Source organism: Acanthochromis polyacanthus, chromosome 11, assembly GCF_021347895.1.
Source record: "Acanthochromis polyacanthus isolate Apoly-LR-REF ecotype Palm Island chromosome 11, KAUST_Apoly_ChrSc, whole genome shotgun sequence".
Taxonomy (NCBI): domain Eukaryota; kingdom Metazoa; phylum Chordata; class Actinopteri; family Pomacentridae; genus Acanthochromis; species Acanthochromis polyacanthus.
The window spans coordinates 34,919,530-34,943,896 of NC_067123.1; the positions used below are offsets into that span (position 1 = coordinate 34,919,530).

At 39.6% G+C, this 24,367-nt stretch overlaps 1 protein-coding gene across 7 annotated transcripts in view; it reads right to left on the reverse strand.

Annotated features, from left to right (window-relative positions):
* Window positions 1-24,367, reverse strand: part of LOC110965912 (CUB and sushi domain-containing protein 3) — a 365,206-nt gene that overhangs the window by 51,544 nt on the left and 289,295 nt on the right. For all 7 annotated transcript variants that reach the window (XM_051955084.1, XM_051955088.1, XM_051955089.1 and 4 more), the window contains 23 exons: window positions 23,612-23,712; window positions 22,763-22,831; window positions 22,450-22,606; window positions 20,367-20,558; window positions 17,949-18,075; window positions 16,638-16,840; window positions 16,000-16,191; window positions 15,528-15,666; window positions 14,989-15,176; window positions 13,825-13,943; window positions 13,345-13,420; window positions 13,097-13,213; window positions 8,679-8,792; window positions 8,479-8,574; window positions 7,905-8,108; window positions 7,464-7,588; window positions 6,449-6,545; window positions 3,901-4,005; window positions 3,688-3,806; window positions 3,042-3,111; window positions 2,357-2,473; window positions 1,907-2,116; window positions 596-784 (listed from right to left, as the gene is read on the reverse strand). In XM_051955084.1, coding sequence (XP_051811044.1) covers window positions 596-784; window positions 1,907-2,116; window positions 2,357-2,473; window positions 3,042-3,111; window positions 3,688-3,806; window positions 3,901-4,005; window positions 6,449-6,545; window positions 7,464-7,588; window positions 7,905-8,108; window positions 8,479-8,574; window positions 8,679-8,792; window positions 13,097-13,213; window positions 13,345-13,420; window positions 13,825-13,943; window positions 14,989-15,176; window positions 15,528-15,666; window positions 16,000-16,191; window positions 16,638-16,840; window positions 17,949-18,075; window positions 20,367-20,558; window positions 22,450-22,606; window positions 22,763-22,831; window positions 23,612-23,712 — 3,126 coding nt within the window. The remainder of the gene's footprint in view (window positions 1-595; window positions 785-1,906; window positions 2,117-2,356; window positions 2,474-3,041; window positions 3,112-3,687; window positions 3,807-3,900; window positions 4,006-6,448; window positions 6,546-7,463; window positions 7,589-7,904; window positions 8,109-8,478; window positions 8,575-8,678; window positions 8,793-13,096; window positions 13,214-13,344; window positions 13,421-13,824; window positions 13,944-14,988; window positions 15,177-15,527; window positions 15,667-15,999; window positions 16,192-16,637; window positions 16,841-17,948; window positions 18,076-20,366; window positions 20,559-22,449; window positions 22,607-22,762; window positions 22,832-23,611; window positions 23,713-24,367) is intronic.

Sequence of the window (24,367 nt, forward strand, 5' to 3'; positions counted from 1 at the left end):
GGACAGAAAATTAGTGTAATTTAATGGATAATTCCACCTCAATAATTATTTGGATGTCTATAAGAGCAACATACCTGTCACCTTTCTAATTATTTCCAGATTCATTGCATCTCTCTCTCCCGCTGTTTCCATATATTGCAGAGCAGATGTTATTGTCTGTCGAGTTACAAGCTGCGTTTTCTTGTAATTGCACTATTTGTTCTTTCCTTCCTGTACTTTGCTCTTAGCACAAAATTAATTATCATCCTGTTATACCACAACAGGAATAACAAGGAAAAATATTGTGTTTACTTTCAGACAGCACTGGTGGAAGGTAAAAATGAATTATTTAAATATTCCACCATGATGGTATCAGTATTCATATATCAAGGGGATTAAATGTGAGTGAATTTCTTACATACAACATAAATTTCTGTCTAAGAAAGTGTGATATTCAGTATTCGCACAACTGCTGGAAAAACCCTCCATTTGCGATAAAACAGTGGGCTATTTTACTTCAAGCTAAGCATGTGAAACCTCTTGGATAACGTAAAACACTGTGGCACGTATTCAAACAGAGACAGTTAACAGGTACAGCAATGACCATATCACTTACCTTCACATCGTGGTAGTGGGTGGTTCCAGTTTCTGCTGATTCCATGTAAACACGTCAGTGAAGCTTCTCCAATCAGAGAATATCCAGGCAGACATTCAAACGACACCGTCATCCCCACGCTGAAGTCGGTGCCAATCACGATGCCATTTCGAAATGGCCGAGGGTCTGGGCAGCTCTGGAGCTGGTAGGCTGGAGAGATAATAACCCAAATTAATCAAAAAAACACAATGCTTTGTAAATTTTTAATGCTGTAATTTGTCAAATTTGACTAGCAGCAGCAGTAATATGTTTCTGTGCTACAAAGAGACAACACCACATAGACTGTATATAATGATTCTAACACTGAATAACCAATAATCAGCCAGACAGCAGAGGCAAGGAAACATGAGAATGGCTTTACTGGCCGGTGTCACAAAATGAATTCAAGATCATGACCAACATGCATTACAATTTGTCTTGAAAGTTCACGAAAAAGTTCAAGAAAAAAATCAATCTCCTACTGAGGAAGTAAGTTCCTTGGTAAGTAAGTTTGCAGCTGAAATGTCAAAAAAACACTTTCATATAAAAACCTTGGGTGACAAACAACCAACAGTTACCAACTTTCAGATCCACATTACTTTTTCAAATGGGCATCATGCACCAAAAAGCTTGCATTTGATTTTTAGATGCTGCCAAAATGTTAACGTTTAATTAAATCTGACAGTCTGCCATTTAAACATAACTGTCACTTTAACTTTTCTGAGCCAAAGCTACAAAAGTCAGAGGTTTGCATGACTGAAGAAAAACATGTCAGTGAGAAAGACAAACATTAGTAGCAGGGATGGCAGCTGAAATAATGAAACTGCCGGCATTCACATTTTTCCTGTTTTAAAACACTTTGGCAGTGCTGCTGTCAAGAGATAAAAGGTATTATTCATCAGCCACTGTAATTTGCGCATTAATGGAATTAGGCGTTACAAATTTAGGCTATCTACACAATTTGTCACAATAAATACGAGACTGCTCAAAAATCATTTTAGTGCCAGATAGAATAAATATAAAACTCATCTCATCACTGAAATTAATCCAAATTGAGGACCTGAACGCACCCTGTAATCTTTCTGGCAAGTGGCTTCTAAAGTCAAGAAACATTTTTATCACGGCGAATCATTTTGTTGTTAATCGCTCCTGGGAAACCAAGTCACCTGCTGTTTCCACATCGGCAGCAGGTTTAAACCAGCACACGGTCAAGTGCTGCTCTTGTTTTCTTTGCTTAGCGAATGATGGCTGCAAACAATATGTTGGAGGGGAACTTGTAGAAACAACATTTACCTTGATAAGTGATGTGGAACCCCGGTTTGTTTTGCGAATAGTCACTGTGGAAAAAGAAGCTGGTTTGGTGGGTGGTGCTGAACAGAGGTTTGGGAACGACTGGACCACTGAATCGGTCAATGACGGAGCCCGTCTCCAGCGTTCCACTACGGATTTCTAAGTAATCATGGATTGCTTCGGTGGAGAAGTTCAAAAACTGGAGATGGATACCTAAAAAAACAAAACAAAAAAAATGCATAGCTCAGGACTGACAAGTCATGTGTGAAAAGCACTTGCTCATGCTTGATCTCATCAACCAGGTGGATTAAAGTGACCAACATTGACTGACGAAGAAAGTGAATAAACTGCTCAATAAATAAAACATACACATGAAAGGAAAGACACAAAGAGAGGAAACAAGCAACTGGAAGGAGAACCACGTTTTTTGCTCTTGTTGACAGTGTTTCTTACCGAAGCCGACAGGTAAGTTGACTGTCCATGTGCAGTCTAATCCACTGGGGTAGTTGCCGGGGTAACCTGGACTCAGAATCACTCCACTTACATCTGTCATAGACCCACCACACTGGGCTGTATACACAAACACACACACATGCACAGAAAAAGAAAGACAATAGTAGTTTAGTGTTGAAAGCAGCACATCAAAAGGCACAGGCTGACATCACCAAGCACAGGAGGCATGCATCTCCTTTATACAGACACTGCTGACAGCATATTTTAGTATCTTTAACCTGACTTTTTGCATCATTTTAAATAAAAGATTAATATTCTGAGAGTTTAATAAATACCCTCCTTAAATAAATTAGCATTGTGTGAGTAGAAATGTGTCCAGAGCTTGTTTCCTCTAGTTTGCCTCAGCACATACTGATTCTTTGGTACACTCTGCATGTTTATGATGGAGCCTGACTTAGACTTTGCATCAGTTTAAAAGCCTAATCATATTCTGCACAGAATACTAAATAATCAGCTCATCACGGAACAGTGAGTTGATCAAACAGCTTATTTTCCATAGTCAGAGGAGGCCACGGAGGATGCTTGCATCATTTCTGCAGCGATGGAGTTTTACATGTTTTTCAGCATATCTAGGCTTAAATACATGTATGTGCATGTGTATGTGTGCATGTAATAAAACACCTACCAAGACACAGTGGCACCGGGTAGTTCCATCTTCTCACAGGTCCAGGCATACAGGTGATATGAGCATTGCCCTAGAAATATAAAAACAACCACAAACTGTGAGGAACTCGCCACAGATGAGCTTTAAGTACTGTGGTTTAAAAGAGCTCCTTTATTTGCCCAACAATAATCATGTATCACAATAACAAGACATCTATATTAACACTGTGGGTCTGTATATTAAACACAAGGCAGGCAAACTTCCAGAAAGGGAGCTCTACAGTATACTGCACAGAAACTGGGCAGACCACACCAGAGACATACATTATTCAGGAGTTGTGCAAACCACACCAGAGTTGTGTGTTTAGGATGTGCTGGGAAAACCACCCGAGAGTGGGGTTTCCTTTTGATTCAGTTTAAATAGTTCTGCGTTTGTGCAGCCAAGGGACAAAAAAAAAAGGGAAAAAAAAGAATGAATGGCAGCACATCAGAGACGCTGAGGAGACTTTAATGATTTCACATCCATAGCTGGCAGCCGGTTTGCATTAAACAGCATGTAGGGCACATGTTCATTGCATCTATCTGGTGTTCTATATGTGACATGGCTGTCCTCCAGTTCCACTCATGAAAGGGTAGCAAAGAACAAACAAGTTGATTCTTTTTTTCACCTGAAGAGAGTATCCTTGTTCACATGAAAACTGCACAACATCCCCCACCATGAATCTGTCTCCTTGTCGAATTCCATAATTTGGAGTCTGAGGTTCTGGACATGATTCCAGACCAATGGCTGAGAGGAAATGGGACATAAACGGTGTTATAAAGTTGTTTTATTTTTGATTTCTTACATTTGCCACATGCTGGTATGAAAGATAAACACATACCTGTATATTCCAGGTGAAATCCAGCAGCTGAGACACTAATATCCGAGCTGAAGCTGAGATAGAGGTTGTTAGATGTGCTATTCAGGAGAGGGGGAATAGTGGTGCCTGAAAACAGGGGGGAGAGAGAGAAAAAAGGAAGACCACGATCACATTTTTTTTTCTTTTTTTTTTTTTTTGACTGAGGCTTGAAAGCCAATGATCTTAGTTATCTGACAGCAAAAGAAACAACAAAGGCCTCCCAAACCTACATTTTCACTTTATTTTTTCTTTATTTTTTTTGGTTAGCGAAGTGTTCTCGAAGGAGGGAGAAGGGAATTACTTTTATTTGAGATATGCGTTTTATTTGAAACCACTTTTCAAATGTTGGCTTGACCTACTTAGCGTGGCAAGGGAAAGCACAAACGGTACGGCGCAACTGAAGTAAAGCTGGCACCGTGCGTCGGTGTAATTCTGCCACAGCCCTACACAAAAACACATTAGATCATGTACTTCACTGTAAAGGAATATTTAAGAGTCATTGTCTTGGCTTGCTTCAACGGTCTCATTAGCATCTTGTGGGGTTTCTGTATTTTCCAGATGTCACTTAGCTGACAAAAGCTAGGTTATTTTTTATATTTACATGTTTTTGTTCAGTGGCAGGTGTGTCAGCAAAACTTATCAAAGTGCAGACACATTGCTCTGAATGAAGATTTAATTAGGTCAGTGGCTGTTATTGGTTGCCTGTTGTGAGGGGAATTAATTAGCAGGTTTTTGAATAGTCTGCAGCCCTCCTGCTGCTGGCTTTCACATTCCACAGAAAATCTCATTCATTATCATGACGGAAAATAAAAAAATGATTCTTTTCCCTTAATAATAATTGATGAATGATGCTAAATAATTAACTGCATGGATTTAGCCATAACAGCTATTTGGGGGATGTATGACAGGATTAATTAAGAGTTGCAATTAACCCTAATAAAAAAGTTTCATCATTGTTCTGGATGAATTTATTTATTAATGGTATTTTTATACGGAAACAGAATCAACGTCTTGTCATTTCATTGCTCATGATGTAATCTCTTATCCAGTTTGGCATAAAATTGTCAAGACATCTCATTGATTATTTAGCACCACTAGCAGAAACCCAGATGACTTTGCTTCCTTAAAAGCAATATTAAAATCCCAGGAAAATGACGACTCCCTCTTTGGGCAGCGGTTTCAATTATTCTATGAGTGAGTGAATCCAGAGGAAGGCTTCACTCACTGAACACATTTTTTTGGAGCCGAGCCACTTCCATTGTAGTCAGTGTGGACGTTCTACCAGCTACACTAATGGCACACTAATGTACAGCACTCTCTTTTTTTTGTACTCTGTCAAATTCTCTTTTTTCCCCCCAAGCTCTGATAAGAGAGGAAACATCACGCAGCAGCTTCTGCATGTCTGAGAGAAAAACTGACAAAAAAACTCTGTGTATAATATAAATAAATGCTGAGAAATATTTAAGCTTATATAATCAGTAATGTGTTTTTCTGAATAACATTTTGGCTTTAGATTTTTTTGCGTGTGAGGTTTTAGGAATCACATTATGACTAAATGGACAGAGCGTGCACGCTTGAGTCGGTGTGTGGATTAAATGATTTTGCCTGCCACCAGACACTTATGACTGACATAACACTATATGCTATAGATGGAGGTCAGGCGGCAAAACAGGAAAACAGTTCCGCTTGAATAAACAGAGCAGTGAAATCTGTTTTCGTGCTTTTAAGTGTGTTTATAGTGATTCATCAACAGAAGACATGCAGGCAGGGTTGTTATTTATCCTATTCGTATCTGTTTTTAAAGTCTTTGTGACTGTTTTGTTGTTTATTATAGAGGTAAACATTAAATAAAATAATATCCTTAGGTTGAGAAAAGCCGAGTTACCTTTAGAGTAGTACATTTTGGGGTGCTTTTAGAAATGTGAATTAATGTGTTTGAAAGATCATCTCATAGGTCGCTCAGGAAATACCTAATCCTAGTAGAGAATTAGGCTCTAAGAGGATCAATTAGTTATGCAACAGAAATTTCTCATATGTTTTTAAAAGAATCACAGATAAACAAGCAGGTGTGTAACTCAGCTCCTGCTGGGAAGACGCAGAGTGCAACCAGTTTAGCTCTAATTGCACTCTTAGCAGGGAGCCGCGTGGCCAGCATCCTGTATGCCTCACAGCACCATGACAACAGGCGATGTTTGGCATACTGAGTTGATATAACTGTCAAGATATATTTACTGTGATCACTTTACAAGATAACATACTTCTTTGTTGTGTCAGCAAGAGATGGGCACTTACAACAGGATCATGTATCAAAAAGAAAATGTGTTCAGGCATACTCACATCAAATAAAACCACCATAGTCTTCAGTCATATTATTTAACCAAATTTTCAAAGTACTGCTATTAAAGACGCCACAACACAATTCAACAGTGCAGAATTTATCCAACTATGATGTTTGCTGGCAAGAATGCCCATGATATGTGCAACTTTTTGAGAAAGACTATAAAAAAAATACTGTAAAAAACATGTTTACCAGAGTAGCTGCCCAGTCTTGGTGCGTGGTTGTCAGCACCATCATAAAAATCCAGAGAGTCCCAGTTATGTTCGGTGGCAAAGCTCACCACTTGAATCTGGAGAGACAGACAGGAGAGATGCGAAAAAGAAGAGAAATCTTGCTTGTTAGCTCTTGCTTTATTGTGTTTGGTGAAGGTCTGTGGTGAAGAGGGATTGTACAACACTTAAAGAGGAGGTCTGCTTTTGAACAGTCAAGATATTTCCAGGTCACGCATGGAAGAAGCCACCAAAAACTCAGACTGTGACATTAATTTAAAACCATGGTTAAAAGACAATCGACTGTGTGGCCATATTCTGTAAGATAACCAAGGCATGATTCACTGAATGTTTTATGTATTGTCTTGATTTGAAAGCACCTTGCGTGTTCTTTTGAAGTGCATTGCTGTATGTACTGTGTCAGCAGCCAGTACCATTCCTGTTTTATGCATTTTCTGTCTTTTGAAATTTAAAGAAAAGTCAAACATTGTGCCCAGCCCCTGTAGTCATAAACTGTATAAAAATAAATGAACAAAAGCACTGAAGCTGTGCTTTGATTACATCTGAATACTAATTAATCAAACCAACATATGATATATGGCGCTTTAATTAATCAAGAAAGAAACAAAGAAATTATATAAATGACAATGAAGAGGTAAAACAGACAAACAGGTTGACTTCATCTGATGTACTGTGATAATAAGAGGAAAAACTAAATGTTATGAGGCTGTGGCGAATATTTTCAAGAAGACTTCACTTTATGGAAGAAGCACCTTTGCCTTTGTATTTGTCCGTGAGAGCAGTTCAGCTTACACGCAATCAGGCCTTATCTCTCACGATTAGATCCTATCTAGTTATCTCTGGATGGCCTCTCTCTCAGAAACTATCCATCCATTCATCCTTCTAATAATATCTTATCTTCCCTGAGATCCTGCCTGCTCAGCTTTTAAGCCAATGATACATAGGTCAGCCAGGAAGCAGCATGTGACAGCCACTACCTGTATTCCAGCCCCTTCTGGAACGGAGACCTTCCACACGCAGTTCTGGTTGTTGTCATATGGCTCTGGGTAGCCGGGCGACAGGATGGTCCCACGGCGAGAGGTCATTGCACCTCCGCAGGGAACTGGGAGAGGGAGAGGAGCGAGTAGACAGAGCAGAAAAGAGGAGAAAGGACAGAAAAAGCGGAGGTTAAAACAACACTTTGTCTGCAAGTTGTAGGGAAGCAGGAGGGGGTGGGATGTGCCAACTTCCCCCAATGCAGAGCCCAAGGAGCCCTGAGTAACAGCTTGGACATTGTCAGGTTTAGGTTGCATGCTGGATTTCAGCTGTCTGCTTTTTGCTTTTGGGAACATTTCTTTCCAGTTCTGAGTCACTGTACAGTGAATAATGCTAATCGTGCCTTCTGAAAAGGGAAAACGTCTGTCCTGAGTCATATTTACCGACACATGTTGGCAGGGTGTCGTTCCACTGTGCCAGGTTGTCCGGTACACTCTCGCAACGAATGGCAGTGGAACCATGTAGGATGTAGCCAGGGTTGCACTCGAACTGCACCAAGGAGCCAACTGCAAAGTCATTACCGAGACGTTTCCCAAAGCGAGGCTCAGGGACCGAGCTGCACTGGGTGGAGCTGGTCCGAGGTACAGCTGAGGAAAAAAAGAAATGGCCAAAACCATTAAAATGGAATACAAGGAGTGCCAAAGGTGCTGTCATTTCTGCCTATAAAAGCCTGGACACTCTTGATTAGGACACATTTAAACTAAGTGGGGCATTTCTGGTAACATAAAGGTTAAACGTATAGCACATTAAATACACATTTCCAAAAAATACAAGCGGTTTTATGGAGTTTTAACTAACTGCACTACTATTGTGGGTAAATTTGCTGACGTATACAACCCAGTTTTGTAAATCCTAAGACCACAAAATCCAATAAAACGCTTTTAACGGTGCTGGCTAGACTCCTTTTGTACAAAAATAGACTACTAATAATAATACCAACGAAAATTTTAAAATAACCTTGGTAGACAAAATGAAATCCCTTAGCGGTGTCTGGGCCAACTGTGGTAAATTTTACGGTAATCTGGTTTCCTGAACTCAGAGGGAGAGATTCACCTGGAGAGACGGAGTCAAACAGAGAAAATAATTAGAAAATCAAGTCGATATGATTAGAGCTGAGGTTGTGTGTCTGTCTATTCATCTATTCATTCAGTTCTTACCAGAGTGGGACCCAGAGAGAGATGACAGCAGTGTGTTTTGCTGAGTGGGTCCATCGTAGATCTCTACCACATCATTTAGAGACGTTTGGAACAACACAAACTGACCAAAGAGAACTGGACACACACGCACAAAAAGAAAAAAAAGACAGATAAGGAGATGTGTTAACCACAATTGAAAGGTGGCAAATTATTATTCCATGCCACTGTCTGTGCCTGACCTTCCAATGATAAAATTAACCTGGAATACCTCATTTAAATTTTATTAAGCTACAGTGTCAACTTCCATTTGAAGCCAACTATTGGCACAAAATTATGTATCAGCACACTGAACAGTCAAAACATCACCTATCACCATCATGCTCCAGACCCCCCACCCCCCACCCTCCACACCCATCAGTTGGTTACAGGGGATCAGTGTTGTCAGCTAATGTGAATTTTCTAATGTTGGCAGAAACTGACTCACACTTGGTGACATATGTCAGCAGGGCAAGACATTTTTCTGTCTTTTCTATTGTGTTACAAGCAGGAAAAAGGTGACAAATGTGATAACCTATAGCACCCTTTGTCATAAGTGCTGCCCACAAAACCACAAGCATCAATCCTGTGTCTATTAGCAGCAAAACATGCCAGCAGTGGGCCAGTAATTACTTGCTAAAGTTGTAAGTCAGTATGATGAAGGGTCAAAAGGTTCTTGCAGTAGCCAGAAATGAAATGCCATACATTTATCTGCTAAACCATGAATTTTGCAGTACAGCTGTAGCTGCAGGTAGCGTTCATCGGTCCCTTAGAAGCTTGAAACGCTTTATTTCCTCAAACTAGTACAATTCTCTCTCTCTCTCTGGAATGATTACCGTATTGCTAAACAAATCATTAGTAGCCTTAACATCCAAATCTGAGGGTACAGTTGTATGAAAAGATGAGTGTTGGCGCACAGCACATGGGGAAAAAAAGCGTCCTTTAGGATAAATTACATTTATGTGAGGCTCTCTCGCTCTGACTACACACATATATCACCTCTACATCTCTCCCTCCCTCCATCTTTGGCCCCAAAGGCTGAGGTGTAAAGGATTAAATCTGAACATTGCCAAGGATTTTCGGCTAAAAGAAGGTCACTGGTCACATTGTACAAGGCCGCTTCTCCCTCTGAAGACTTCTCAGAGCTTCAGCTGCATTTTGCTGAAACATTGCTCTGATTCACACAAGATAATCTCTCAAATTTCACGAAAACCACATTTCACGTTAAAATAATGCCAGAAAAGAAATTGCATTTTCATTTGCCATTGAATTGACCTTGTATGTCTGAAAGGCAGTTTGGCTACAAAAACTATCATCATGAAGTAGTTTAGCTCTATAACATAAATTAATTGAATTTCCTCTACTTTTATCTTTTAGCCTCTCAGGGTTGGACATAGGGATGATGCCTAAGCTGTTGGGCCAACACAAAGAATGACAAAATTCTGCCTGTCTGCAGGAATTAAAAAAAAAAAAAAAATCCCGTATATGCAGATTTACATTAAATCAGATTTACTTTCTATCAGTCCTTGCTGTGGTATCGACATTCTGCACAGAAACCATAAAGATATCCAGCAGAAGGACACATCAGCTCATTAAAGTACTATTCCATGCAGAAAAAAACTTAGACACAATCTCTCCCTCCATGTATGTATTTACCAACACACAACCAAAGCCACATGCACACGCACGCACGGATAATTGATCACAGCAGTATTGTCCTTCACTGTTACCCACATGGTTAATTGGTAGTGAAATACCTCTGCAGTGCAGTTGCTTACACCCAGGGGATCTGGTAGTCATCTAGGTCCTAACATGTCCAGCAAAGTTTCAATCAATCCAATGGGGCTGCTATCAGATGATGGAAAATGTTTCACTGTTCATTTGAAAGGCTTCTTCGCCTCTTGACATCAGATGAGGAAAACATGGACATCGATCCCTGTGGAGCTGCCGTGCCTCCTGATGAGCTGCCTGAGCGGGTGTCCTCAATCATTCAACAGGAGGTTTGGCATCTCCAAGGGAGGGGCATGCCAATGGGTTTCCCCCACCTGGTGCTACAACCAGTGTGCAGCTATTTATGTAATTGGTAAAACACCATCAACCATTTTCAGAAGGAGCCCAGCAGTTCGATCCCACACATCACTGATCATCAAGCGGTTTTATCAGCATAGTTATTGCAACCTTGAGCTTGTATAACCTTCAAACTGCTGCAAGATTGCAAATTACAGACGCGCTATTTTGTATAAGAAGGAAAGCTGCTTAGAAAATCTGGGCAGCACTGCAACTTAACAAAACAATCTGTCTTTCCCTCTGTGTGGGAGGTTTTGGGGAGGCTGTCTTTGTGTCTTACACAATATGTAGGCCAACCAAATGTTAGCTTCATGCAGTCAAAATTTCTGCATAGATCTGACACTAAAAGCCTCAACGCAAATATAATGAGACCATAGCCATCAACAGCCTCAAGGAAAGCCGCTATTTATTCATTACACCACGGGGCATAATTGGACATCATACCCACCAATTACTGATTGTTTGCTAAAGCTCAACTCACACCCAATGAGCCAGTCATTCTAATATTCAGTCAACCATTGATGTCAATGTGTGATACAGAGATCAAAAGAAGCAAATGTAATCTTGAAAATTAAATGATATTTAATTTCAGTCATGTAGCACCAAATAAAAACATAGGTCATCCTAGTCAGCCCGATCTCACGAGGATTCGTGAAACTGTCACGTAAGTTTTAGTTTCGGTTTCGTGCGCACCAACACGATTTCGTCATGTTTTTCGTGCCGCTCACCACGAAATGCGCACCAATGTATTTTAAACGGCGGACTTTTCGTGCCACCCAGAACGTATTTCAAACGAATGTGTGTATTATATTTTTAATGTAAAACCATGGCGAATCCAACGCTATATTTTGCATGACATCGTCCCTAACCATAACCCTAACCATAACCATAACCCGGTGGTACACTTACCTTTTTTTTTTTTTTTTTTTTTTTTTTTTTTTTCCCAATTTGCATAGGAATTTCAAGAATGTCCGGCGGCCGGCGGCCGCAAACGCGATCACACAAGCAGTATACGCCGATGGACAGCTTAGATCGTCATGAATCCGCTGGTATAAACCACTTTCAGCTGTGATTACCACAGCGGGTTTCGTTGTGAGCAACACGAAAAACATTTCGTGGTGAGCGGCACGAAAAACATGACGAAATCGTGTTGGTGCGCACGAAAAAGAAACAAAAATTTACGTAACAGTTTCACGAATCCCCGTGAGACCGTGTTGTCCTAGTGCACTTTACATAGTCAGATCAAGACTATACTAATGAGGCAAACAATTCCCCCATGTGAAAGCACTTTGACAACAAAATCCCAAGTTATTGCCAACTTTATAGTCGACAATAAATGATGTAGTTATAGTCCACTTTCAACCATATCTGCTGATAAAGACAATGCTAAATTATTTCCAAGTTCAAGTTCCAAGTGCAATGCATTTTCTGCCAACATGGGCATGATGTTCGATGAAACATCAAATTAGCTGCATTTTTTAAAAACAAATTCTTCTCTATTAAAATCAAGGAAACTCATATATGAATATCATTTATTTGATTAGTTATCCTAATTTTCAAAGTCAAGAATTACCTGTCATGCTCAGTATAACCTTGATCTTGTTTGCAGTGATATCAGAATAAATGTAATTTGCATGAGAGTAAATTGAAAACTTAACTTTGTATTCTGCAGATTTTGAGTCACATTAATTAGGAATATTGTTGAACTTTGAAAATATTCCAGAAGATAATGGTAACAGCGGTGGTAATAATTAGTGACTTTTTACACATTACTTCTTGACAACCTTTCCCCTTCCTCTAATAACCACACTCAAAGCAAAGCCTCACCTAATGTGAAGAATCCTACAAAAATTCGACCCATATCTTTATAACATGTCATTTACAGTGTGTCTGGCTAAAGGATCACCAATCAAATGTGGCAAGATTAACAACAGCCACATTTTTAAATGTCATTTCAATTAGGAAGCCCTGACCTGGAATCAAATAAATGGCCGGGAAGTGTCTTTTCATCACTTGTATTATCTCTGCTAGCTTTTCAGCATGCTTTAAACCCTCCAGAGGGGTCCTTGACGGTGTTCTGGAGCATCCCCATTTTAAAAAATCAGGCAAGTTTTAATGTCACCTTGTTTTACTGAGTAAAAGACATTTTAAAAATGTGATCACAGATTTCGTTCTTGCTGTCTTTTCACCTGCACAACAGAGCACAATACACTGTGTATACACTTGAAGTTTCTTTGGGAATCACATATAAGTTGTTCAATTATTATTTTCACCTACAAAATACTGTTGAATGCACTTTGATGTCTGAACTGAGATTCATGTATGGATGAACTTACCAAACTCTCTTGGTACAGCTATAGAGTAGACACAGGCCTGTCCAGAAGTATAGTTTCTGGGGAAGTTTGGAGACAAAACAGTCCCGTCTGATCCTGTAGAACGACTTCCACAGGGGGCTGGAGAATTATACACAAAAAGTAGTGCAACATAGAATTATATGCAAAGAACAGATTACTGAAATGTAATATATTTACCCAGTGTTGGCATGTGTGCAGGGATTATTTCTTTATTCTAACTTGTATTTCACCTTGACAACTTGGCAACGCCCTGTTCCATCCAGGTCTGCCATCATCTCCCATACTGCAGGTTAGTGTAGAATAGCCCTAAATAAAACAAAATGAAAAAAGTAATAAAAAAACAAACAATTAAAAAAAAAAAAAACATTTTACTGTAGGAAGCCCAATCCACCAAACCAACCATCCAATCAAAATGAGCCAAATAATCATTCACCCACTCAACAAACCAACTAGCCAACCAGCTCTGTCCACTCATTCTATCAATTATACAACCAACCAACCAACCAACCAACCAACCAACCAACCAACCAACCAACCAACCGACCGACCGACCGACCAACCAGCAAGCTCTGTCCACCTACTTTACCAATCACACAACCATCCAACCAACCAACCAACTAGTTAAAAAAGCATCAAGCAAATGAACCAACCAATCAACTAACCCACACCACATCCAATCAATCAACCATCAACCATCCTGCTGTTTCTACCTGCAAAACGTATCCTGCTTCACAGTAGAAGGTGACAGTTGAGCCCAACTTATAATCGGATCCCAGCCTGGTCCCATTCAGAACCACTCCTGGGTCGAAGCAAGATTCCCTCAACTTGGCTGGACAGAGAGAAAAAAACAAAAAAACACAAGTGGCTTAAAGAGAGGATGAGGCAAAGAACAAGCGACAGGCACACATGAATAATAAGGCAAATTAATAATAACTAAGTCCCTTGCTATAATCAAATGAGGCAGGCATTCCGTTGGCCTTTCTAACAGTCTGTTTGACTTAACTGCCAAGATGGACCAAGAATGATAACTTCATCCCCTGGCTTTTGTATGCTACATGAACCTTGTAAATTATGGCTTTGGCCCCCCTCCCAAAAGATTACCGGCCACCCGCATCAACTTAAGCCTTAATTCCCGAGTCCACATCAAACTAGTGTTGACTCTTTCCTGCAAGTGAATCAAACTCACACCTCCTGACAGACTGTTTCTACAGACATTAATTCAACAGGGACTTTATGTGGAGAGCAATCATTCTTTTTCATCTTGAAATCAGCATGACACACACTCCATCATCAATGCGGGAGAAGTTGACGCATACACAAGTGCATTGGAGTCAATAGTTTTAACTCAACATGAAAATTCAATATTTCTAAACACATTTTGCAGACCTCCCGTCATCGTGAAAGACATACGAAACATCTGTTTTGTTAACTGTGAAAACCTTAAAGAGTAATTTCCCATGTCACTTTGTTTACTCAAACAACAGACAGAAAAAAGCCCCCAGTGCAATCATCTCAAGCAGAGTATATTAAAATTATTTTTCAACAACTGACAGTTATAAAGTGGCTGTAAAAAACCTTCACAGTTGGAACATGTGCCTACTTTCTGTTTTATATCTTTTCATCAGAGACAACTATGTGCTCAGCCCCCTTTTCCCCAGATATAAACCATTAGATACTGCAGAAAAAATGGCAATGTGCATTGCTTTTTTCCACACTGAACTGGTATTATATTGTAGATTGTAATCACACTGTCAGAATATTTGTAGGCATATTTCAATCGCCCCAAGAATGTAAACTTGTTTTGTGCTTTGGAAGCTCTTTGATCAGTGTTTGTTTTAAACATGGAAGGTGGTTCTACTGGCAGAATGTTTTACCTTTGTATTCCAAGTGAAAGCCAGTGTAAGAAACAGACCCATCACTGCGGAATGCCAAATGCATGGTATTTGAACTGCTCTCTATCCGCTCTGGGAGTTTGCTGTCCTGGAAGCTTCCGATGAGAGGACTGTTGCTATCTGGACCATCGTAGATGTACAGGAAGTCATAGTTTGGCTCAATGTTGAAACTGCAGATGGATGAAGAAAGGCAGAGGCAGGGGATAAGTATTAAAAGTGTGAAATTCAAGGTCTACTTCAGCATTATGGTTTACAGAATTGCTTCTGTTTATGATTTATACAAAAAAATGTGCTGAGAGTTTCTGACAGTGATGAGAGCTGAATAGATTTTCATTTGAGCGCTGAAAGGTAGAAGTTACAATTGCCACTTGTTGAAAATTCCACACAGCTTTCAAAAACAAGACGACAGCAAATTAGACTGGCAGTTACAAGCCCTTTATCATCGACCACGCTCATTATTTTCACAGAAAACTTTTGAAAAGCTCGGTTGAGTGAAACTGAACAGCAGACTAACAGTTTACCTGATGAAGGCCAGCGACAGAACATAGTCAGAGCTGACAGCAATGAGCCAATCACAGTCCTTTGAATGAGGGTAGGGATGTGGGTAGTTGGGGGAGAGTATAAATCCACTGGAGCCGGTCAGGTTTCCTCCACATGGAGCTATGATGGAAACACAAGCCAAAAGGATATATTTGTTTTAATAAGTCAGAAAAATACCATTAAATTTAGATATTCTCTCTAGCTCACCCATGCAAGATGAAAAACTAGTCTTAATTCATTTTTAGAGGAGTTTAAGTTGAAACATTTTCCATTCAAAAGCAGTAGCATTGAGATATGTGGGCTCAATAAACATGATCCTTTTTGAAATGCAGTTCCGTAAGTCACTAACAGATGTGTGCCTGAGTTGGGTACTGCATCCTAAACACCTCCAGCTGTGTGCAAAGAACATCTATTGCAGGTCCCTATAGAATATATAGAACGAGGACAGCTCACCTATGCAGACAGGCGGGCTCGGTTGCCAGTAGTATCTATTATCCACTTGTATACAGGTTATTTTGTCGTCCCCCTGGAGCTCGTATCCCGGGTCACACTGAAAGGACACTGAATCCCCCGGCTCACGGCCATCTCCACTACGACTGCCATTCATTGGAACACCTGGGTCCCTGCAGGCTGTAGCTACCGAGCCTGGACAGATAGGGGATGGGGGCAAAGTGGGAAATGGAGGAGAAAAAGGAGAGCAATTAGAAAAAACTGTGTCACGGCAGATATTTATGGCTATTAGGCTAATACTTTATCTCGGTGCTAAAAACAGAATCTAGCTAACTTATTATTATGCTCTGTTATTGAATATCTGTGAAGGTAATTTCTGGCTGGTTAAATGATGTTTTTAAAAGCAGAGCAATTATGCTAATTCTGATTCACTCTCAATTATGTGAAATGATGAAGTTTTTAATGAAATGTAGATCCACTTGAATTGTATAATATATTCTTAATTGGTCTTTTTGAAGGCCCACTGAGTCTAATTGTTGATGAATATAAACACATCAAAGTATGTCTGTGAATTAAAACACCACCCTTCTATCACAACTTTTCTTATTTTAGCAGTGTTTTTAATCATAGGCATCACTTACTGGAGAACTGAATGGCAAATCCTGACTTGCTGATGTAGAAGTCCGTCTCAAACTGAACAGTGACTGTATTCAGAGTAGAGTGGATTCCCTCAGGCAGCAGAGACCCACTGAGCTCTGCCAACGACATTTCATTCTCAGGTGGTCCATCCCAAACTTTCAGCATGTCATGGCTGGCTTCTGTGTCGAAGGCCAAGAACTGGAGACTGATTGGACAAAAAAGAAGAAAAAAAGGCAATGGTACAAACATTATTTCCTCATAAATTTAGAAAACATAAACAAAGTCAGGTCCAACTTTTCAGAAGTTAAGAACAGAATCTTACTAAGAAAGAGTTTATTTTCAATTTTTCATTTCTTTTTCTAAAATTCTGGCGATCTGACTTAAAGTATATAATGGAAATTAATTTTCTGAACCTTAGCTCTGGTATTTCTTGGCATCTTTTGCTCCTCTTATATTTTTCCTCATTGCCTATTCTGCATATTCACAGAAACAGCACAACCATGGCTAGAAATACATGGAACTCTGAAATGTCTTTTGTGGAGTATAACAAAGTTTCAGTGACACAAATCATCAAAGGCTGAATTTTTTTAGTCACTTATTTTACAAAAAGTCCTCAGTTATACCAATCCTGGAAAAAAAAAAAAAAGGCTTTAAAGACTGTAGATATTTTTCTGCTTTTATTTTCAGTGTTTCTGTATTCGCTTCCTATTTGTTCTGTGTAAACACAGTCTGCAATTCATCCCAGTTTAGCTGAAAAGTCCCTGAATTTTTATCATGTGACTGTTGCTCGCAGCTGAAACACAGTTGTGCCAAGAAGCACAGAATTTTCTGTTTATTTCTGGATATTTTTCGAATGTGTCATGCAGAATGAAGTGGTTTGATGAAATATCACGATTTTAGGCTAAGATTTGATTATGCTTCGCAATAGCATGGAGTGTCACAGACGAGTACTTCAAGGACTTTCGGAAAGTTGAAAATCTGATGATTCTTTATGTTAGGTCACTGGTGTAACTTTGTATCTTTAAAGACAGCATGTCTCTTGATTGCGCCAGTACGTCAGCAGAGGATTCAAATGTTTCCAGGAGCATATGAAATTTCACAAAAGTTACATCAACTGCTAATCCCTCCTCTGATTTAAATCAGTAGTGATATATATATATATATATATATATGTATGTATGTATGTATAAAAACTGCTTGCACTACACGATACTTCTTTGAATATTTTACAGAAGTGGTAAACTAGGCACTGAAACGAATGACACTGACATTTTAACTTTAACTATGGGAAGGCTCAGGGAGGTCCACTTTACCTCACAATATTTCCTGAGTCCACCTCGATTGTCCAGGTGCAGCGAAGGTTATTGTCGTAAGGAAAAGGGTATCCAGGAGAGAGAATCCGGCCTGAAGACTCACCCTTAAACCGACCACCACACTCAGCTGCAGGTATGAGACACACAATTAAGAGACATTGGATACCGTTTATCATACTCTACTATAACTTTGATTAGCACAACTGTGACAACATTACAAACCTACAACAGAGGCTCAAACAATGGTCAATTGATGCATGCTTAAGTGTGCATTTTAGCATCTACGTGAAGCATGACAAGTCAACCATTCATCTGTCTGTGGCAATTGTTTATCAAAGCAATCAGATCCACTCGGTGCACCTCAGCGGCCACTGCGCTGTGATTAAATGATCACCACAAAGACGAATGGATTAAGAAAGAAGCTAACTCTCCTCCTCTGTGCCTCTCTGTCTTCCTCACTCTTTCTCATGCACAGAAGATAAAGAGATGAGCCGGAAAGAGGAGAGGAAGAAGAAGAAGAGGCAATGTGCTGATCCTGCATTCCTCTCTAAAGAAATCACTACACATTATATAACAGAAAAATAATTCCCCCTTCTCTCCTTGTCTCTCTCAGTTATATATTTTCACAATCTTCATTCCCTCTCTGCTTTGCCTCCCTCTCCACGTCCCTCCTCCCTCAGGGTCCCCTCCCTGTCATCACTGAAATATATTATCTTGGGTAATAGGAGTGATATTAAGAGTTGGGAGATGGTGAAAAAAACAGAGAAGGAGGAGGCAAAAAGAGAGACGAAGTAGAGAAACCAAGGGGGGTAAAGAAGGAAACACTACAAGTAATAATAATAAGAAATATAATATTAAGACTGGAGGTTACATGAGGTCATGGCGTGTCACTGCTAGAATATAAAGTTAAAGAAATTCAGCCAGTGGTTTTATGAGTGTTTCATTATTGATAGTGAGAAGGAGAGAGACTTATTAAGCCGAAATCAGAAAGTTCAGAGGCAGAGATGAAGGAAAAAAGGTCCTTAAAACACTGGGGCTGGCTGTAACACTTAAAGCTCCCATGTGGCTCATGGCGGCAGCAGCCATTTTTGTTTGTAACTTTGTATAGACGTAGGAATTGTTTGGGTGAAAGTACAGGATGTAATTCCAACCTAAATGGAAATGAACGTGGAAGGACTACGTATACAAATAAAGTTAAAACAGCAAAAATTAAACAATTTCAGGAATTATATACTAATATACCAGTAAATGTGTGTGTCTGTGTGTATTTGCAGGCCTGAAATCACACAGACCATTATTGACTTGTTGACATCAATATTTGGGACTGTGGTGCTATAATTTCCCATCAGTTAGAAGCCTTGGAAAATGAATTAAAAAGGCAATGATGTTATAATGGAATATTTACAAAAATGTCAATACTCAAAGGGGAGTTGCTTCCCAGTATGTTTTATTGTTTTCCTAAAATGGCCCGTGCTTTGATGCAGCAGTCTGCGGCGAAACCCAATCGATCGAAACAAGCAATTCTTACAAACAGGGTTGTCACGTAGCCCTTCATGGACTCAGGATGACATAAGTAGAGGTTAAAAGCAAGCAGAGAAACAAATACAATGGAAAGGTTGGATTTCTGTCTATTTTGTATGTATGTGAGAGCATATAAGTATGTAGCAGAAGACTACGGTGACATGAGGACAGTCACCAGGAACAGAAAGGAAATCACCCACTGCAACAGAGGAAAGGCATCAGTTGGACAGAGGGAGTCCAGGTGGTCTGATCCTGAGCAAATAGGCTTTTCATTGAGACTTTAAAACTACCGCAGTGTGTGATATCCTGAGAAATCAAGGCGGCGATTCCACAGGAAATTGGCCCCATCTGTTTTCTTTCCAGATTATTGAATGAGTGTCTTGTAAGCAGAGACTTTGCATAAAGCATCAAGTCACTTTGCACTTTTATTATAGAGCAATAACCAAGTACAGTGGTGTTTCTCAGTGCTTAAAAAGGTACCATCTCACTTCTGGGTAAATATACATTTCAGCTTGAGAACAGTGTTCAGAAGAGAAGAAGCAGCTTCTAATTATGGTGATATTTCTTCCCTGGATACATCTACATTTTTCTGTATTAACACGATAGCAATATGTTTGGCAAGTATTGGGCTCTGTGCAGCTATTCCAGTAAATACAAGAATTAATAGCTGTGGATAGAAGTGGTGTGGAACAGACACCACACGACGCAAACTGCAGCAATATCACGGAAATTCAAGGCAACAATGAGCCCTCCTAGCTGCTGCTCCTCAAGCTTATTAAAGAGCCTTATTCAAGCTTCAGAGCATAATGTGTGTGCACATGCCTTTGTGTGTCTGCAGAAAAATATGTGTGTCTTTTCAATAAGGCTCTAAATGGCTTCACATAGCAGCGGACGTACCTATGCAGGAAGGCAGAGGGTTGTCCCAGGCTCTCCTTTCACCGGTCATACACTTCAGGGTGGAGGCCCCGTGCAGAGTGTATCCGGGCTCACATCTGTATGTGATGCTGCTCCCAGAGAAATGACCTTGGTCATTGACCTTGAAGCCAAACTGAGGCACGCCTGGGTCCTCGCAGTGAGACAACTCAAAACCTAGAGAGAGATAAGAAAGAGAGAGGTGGCTGTTCACAGCGTGTCCTTTTTAAAATACTTGCTGAGGGACATCTGAGACCCACAACAGAGAAGAGAATTAGTTTTATTTAGATGCACAGCAATATTTCCTTCATATCTGGCACACTCAAGTATCCTGTTTATGAGCCTGCTGATATCACAGATCCTTTTAAGCTCTCATCCCGATTTAATAGGAAAACTGAAAAAGATACATGAGACATACCATTACTTGGAGTGATCCCGGAGCATGGATATACCTTATCCAATTTAATGTTGTTTTTTCCACACTCTGTCTAAGCTCAGTTTCCATGGTAATATTCAGAATATTCTGTTTGTGCACAATTTTGAAGCGTGGGATATGAATAGGTATATAAATAGCTTATCCTTATGAGACCATAACCAGGATTTGATCTACGGCATTACCTGGAAGACGAGACGCGCCGGGATTTGAGTTATCTCCTGGCAGACTGCTGTAGGTGCACAGCTAAATCCTTAAAAATGGCCATTTGGAAAGCCGTACTTTTACCACTGAGGGGCGTAAACACATCTGTCACCATCCTGACAAATAATGTGAATGCCTGCCCATCTGAAATTGTTCTCTGTTTGTTAGACATGTATAAGAGAACAAACTCCCATGCATTATTCATCGAACCACATATCAAGAGTTTTATTGAATTATAGCCTCTATATCAGCATAGTGACGCACAGTATCACAAATACAAACTGCTGCTGCAGAGTTCTTTAAGCCAATGTCTTTTGTTTCAGACAGCAAACTTAAATCTGTAAAAGGATGAGAAAGGCGCAGAGGTGTAAGTTAGTCATGCTCCAGTCTATGCACACAGCTGAGAGACAAGACAGCTTCAAAGTGCTACGCAAATCGAGCTATGCTATCATCCTGCATGACTTCATTTAAACAATTAGACTTTCTAATTCCAGCTATGCATCTAGGCAGGCACTGCGAATCGTGGGCATGCCTTGGTGAACATCTGAGCACACCTTTAACACTCCATCCTACGCTGAAATCACAGCTGTCTGAAGGCTCTGTTAATCAAATGTGACAAGTTTCTTGTGATCATCTCAGTGGAGGAATTTGCAATAAGTTCTGTGATGATTTCACAAATGAGAACCATTTAGAGATAAATTGATTCAATAAGTACGTTACATTTGTCAGGAATTAGTAGAGTTGCCACGTGGCATTTGACGTCTGAACTGATGTGACTCAGATACTGACTAACTTTTACTTCTGAGCACTGTCTTCATTCATAATAATGAACCTGTTTATAGCTAAGAGTTATATACTTGCATGAGATGCTTCTCTGTGGTGGGGATATGATTGTTCATCCTTAAACAATTTAGTGCATTTAAAATAAAACAAACTGTGCTGTAAGCTAAGACATATTTGCACATATAAATAAAATAGCTGACATTGTTAGTACAACATAAGATATGATCTACAAGCTAGTTATTGATCGCCCCAGCTTCCCAGTCACAGTAAGTGTTACTACTGCATTTTACAGTACATGTGTACTAATACTTAGGAAAACCGACATGTCTGCATGCTTCTCTTGTCCATATATATTTGTATAAACTACACCTTAGTCCAATTTATCCTCCCTACAAGCCATTTGTACGTAATCACTTCATACTTTTCTTATAAACTTGAAGAATGTTGCTATTCTAACTAATCAAGACGAATACTTCAACTGGAGTTAATTGAAGCTAATGTCTAGACATTCCAATACCACTGTCATTATTTGTTAAACATGTGTTTTATATAAATATATATTTTGGAACTTTTCACATTATGGATTTAACAAGATTTGGTTGTGTGAACATAAAACGTCCATACTAGCCGTGCCAGCCATACACTTACTTGAGTAGACTAGTTTGAATCCTTCCCCTGTACTTTCCGCATCACTGTAAAATTCCAGCCAGAGATGGTTTGAAGTGGAAATCAGCGTCAGGCCCAACATGGATGATCCAGTGAATGCTCCAAGCACATGGGCTGTGTTGTCTTTACCATCATAAATCTGTAATAGTAACAGCACAATGCACTCGTGATGCAACATATATAAGGACTGAGCAGGAGCAGCATGTTTTTTATCATCCCTGATCAGAGTCAGACACAGATATCAAGCAGGAAGAATGACATAGGAATCATCAAATATGTGTGAGCCTGTGTTTACCTTGAGTATATCGCCTTGGGCAAGATGAAAGGTTCTAGCAGAGATGTTGATGCCTTTCCCAGCTTGCACCTGGAGTTGACATGAAATCCAACTTATCTTTGCTGACAAGTGCAGCAGACATGTACATGCAAAGGTTTGAAGATGGCAATCACCTCTCCTCAGCCTCAGAATCCAAATCCACTGACAGGTTTAAAAGGTCTACTATCTTTTACACATAATTACCAAAAATGCACCATTAATCAGAGCCAGACACTGTAAAAATTTTGAAACTGTTCTCAAACTAATCATGTGTGATGGCCCATTCTGTTGAAAAGCTGACCAGATCCAAGCTTAAAATTGTAATATTTCATCAAAATTCATGAGAAACACAACTGCAACCAACATTACCATGACAAAAAAAGGCTTAAATAGGTTGAACTACAAACTGTGGTTACACAAAACAGATAGGAAGCATGTATGGAAATAAATAAAAAATGTAGAGGTGCATTTTTGACAGCTTCACTGACACTTGTGGAAAAAAATGCTGTATATGCCAATTATTTTCCTATTTTTTGCATAATGAAAAATTATGCAAAAATTTCCTTTTGTGTGTTTTTTAATACACATTTATGGCAGATAAGAAGACATTTTGAGTTCTTTCTTCTAGCCATGGTTGTGCTGTTTCCATAGACTAGCAGGACTTTGCAGTGAAAAATGATCCCACAGTGAGAAACAATATAAAAGGAGCCAAAAATGCCCAGAGGTTTAAATAACTGCAATGCACAATGAGCTGTTTGCAAAATCAAATAAAAACACATTTGATGTTCAAGTATTCAAAGATAATAAGTTGTTTGTTTGGTTTTTTATTACCTGGATGCTGTAGATGCACTCGTGGTTGTTATCGTAGTTCATTGGGTAGTTTGGAGAGAGCAGAATCCCTTCATTATTTATAACTGAAGAACCGCACTCCGCTGGGGATGAAGACAGAAGCAGGGAATTAAAAAAGCAAACAATATTATGGAGACATGAGTTAATCCTTAAGAGTTTTATAATGATGCTTTGGGACCCGGTGGAGGAGCTTTTGTTAGACCAGAAAATGACCCACATTTATAACTTTTACTTGATAAACACAACAAAACACTATTTTTTCTCATTTATTTAGGTCTCTTCTGCCTTTTTAAAGCTGTTACGTGAACAAAACAAAAAGCTACCGAGAGCCCAGACTGACCTTAGAGCGATGGAGTTATTTTGATCTTACAGAAAATGATGATTCCTTTTTTACCATGCACATTGCTGAATACTTCCAATGACTGCCTGTGTGTGCATGTTTGTGTGCATGAGAGGAATTTAACAATCCTTTTAAACATCTGTGCCATCAGCTGTCAACGTCTGTGGAGGAGAATGAGGAGGTAGTAAAATTCAGAAAGTAATTTACCTAAAGAGACCCGCTCTGCACACTTCTCACATGTGCCCTCTATCTACAGTAACTATGTCCCTATCATCTCTTTTTTTTCACTCCCTCTCTCTCCCATTCTCCCCCTCTCTGTGTCTATACTGGTGTAATAGTCATATTACAGCTGTCATATCATCAATAAATCACCCTGCTATAGTTTCCATTTAGAAAAT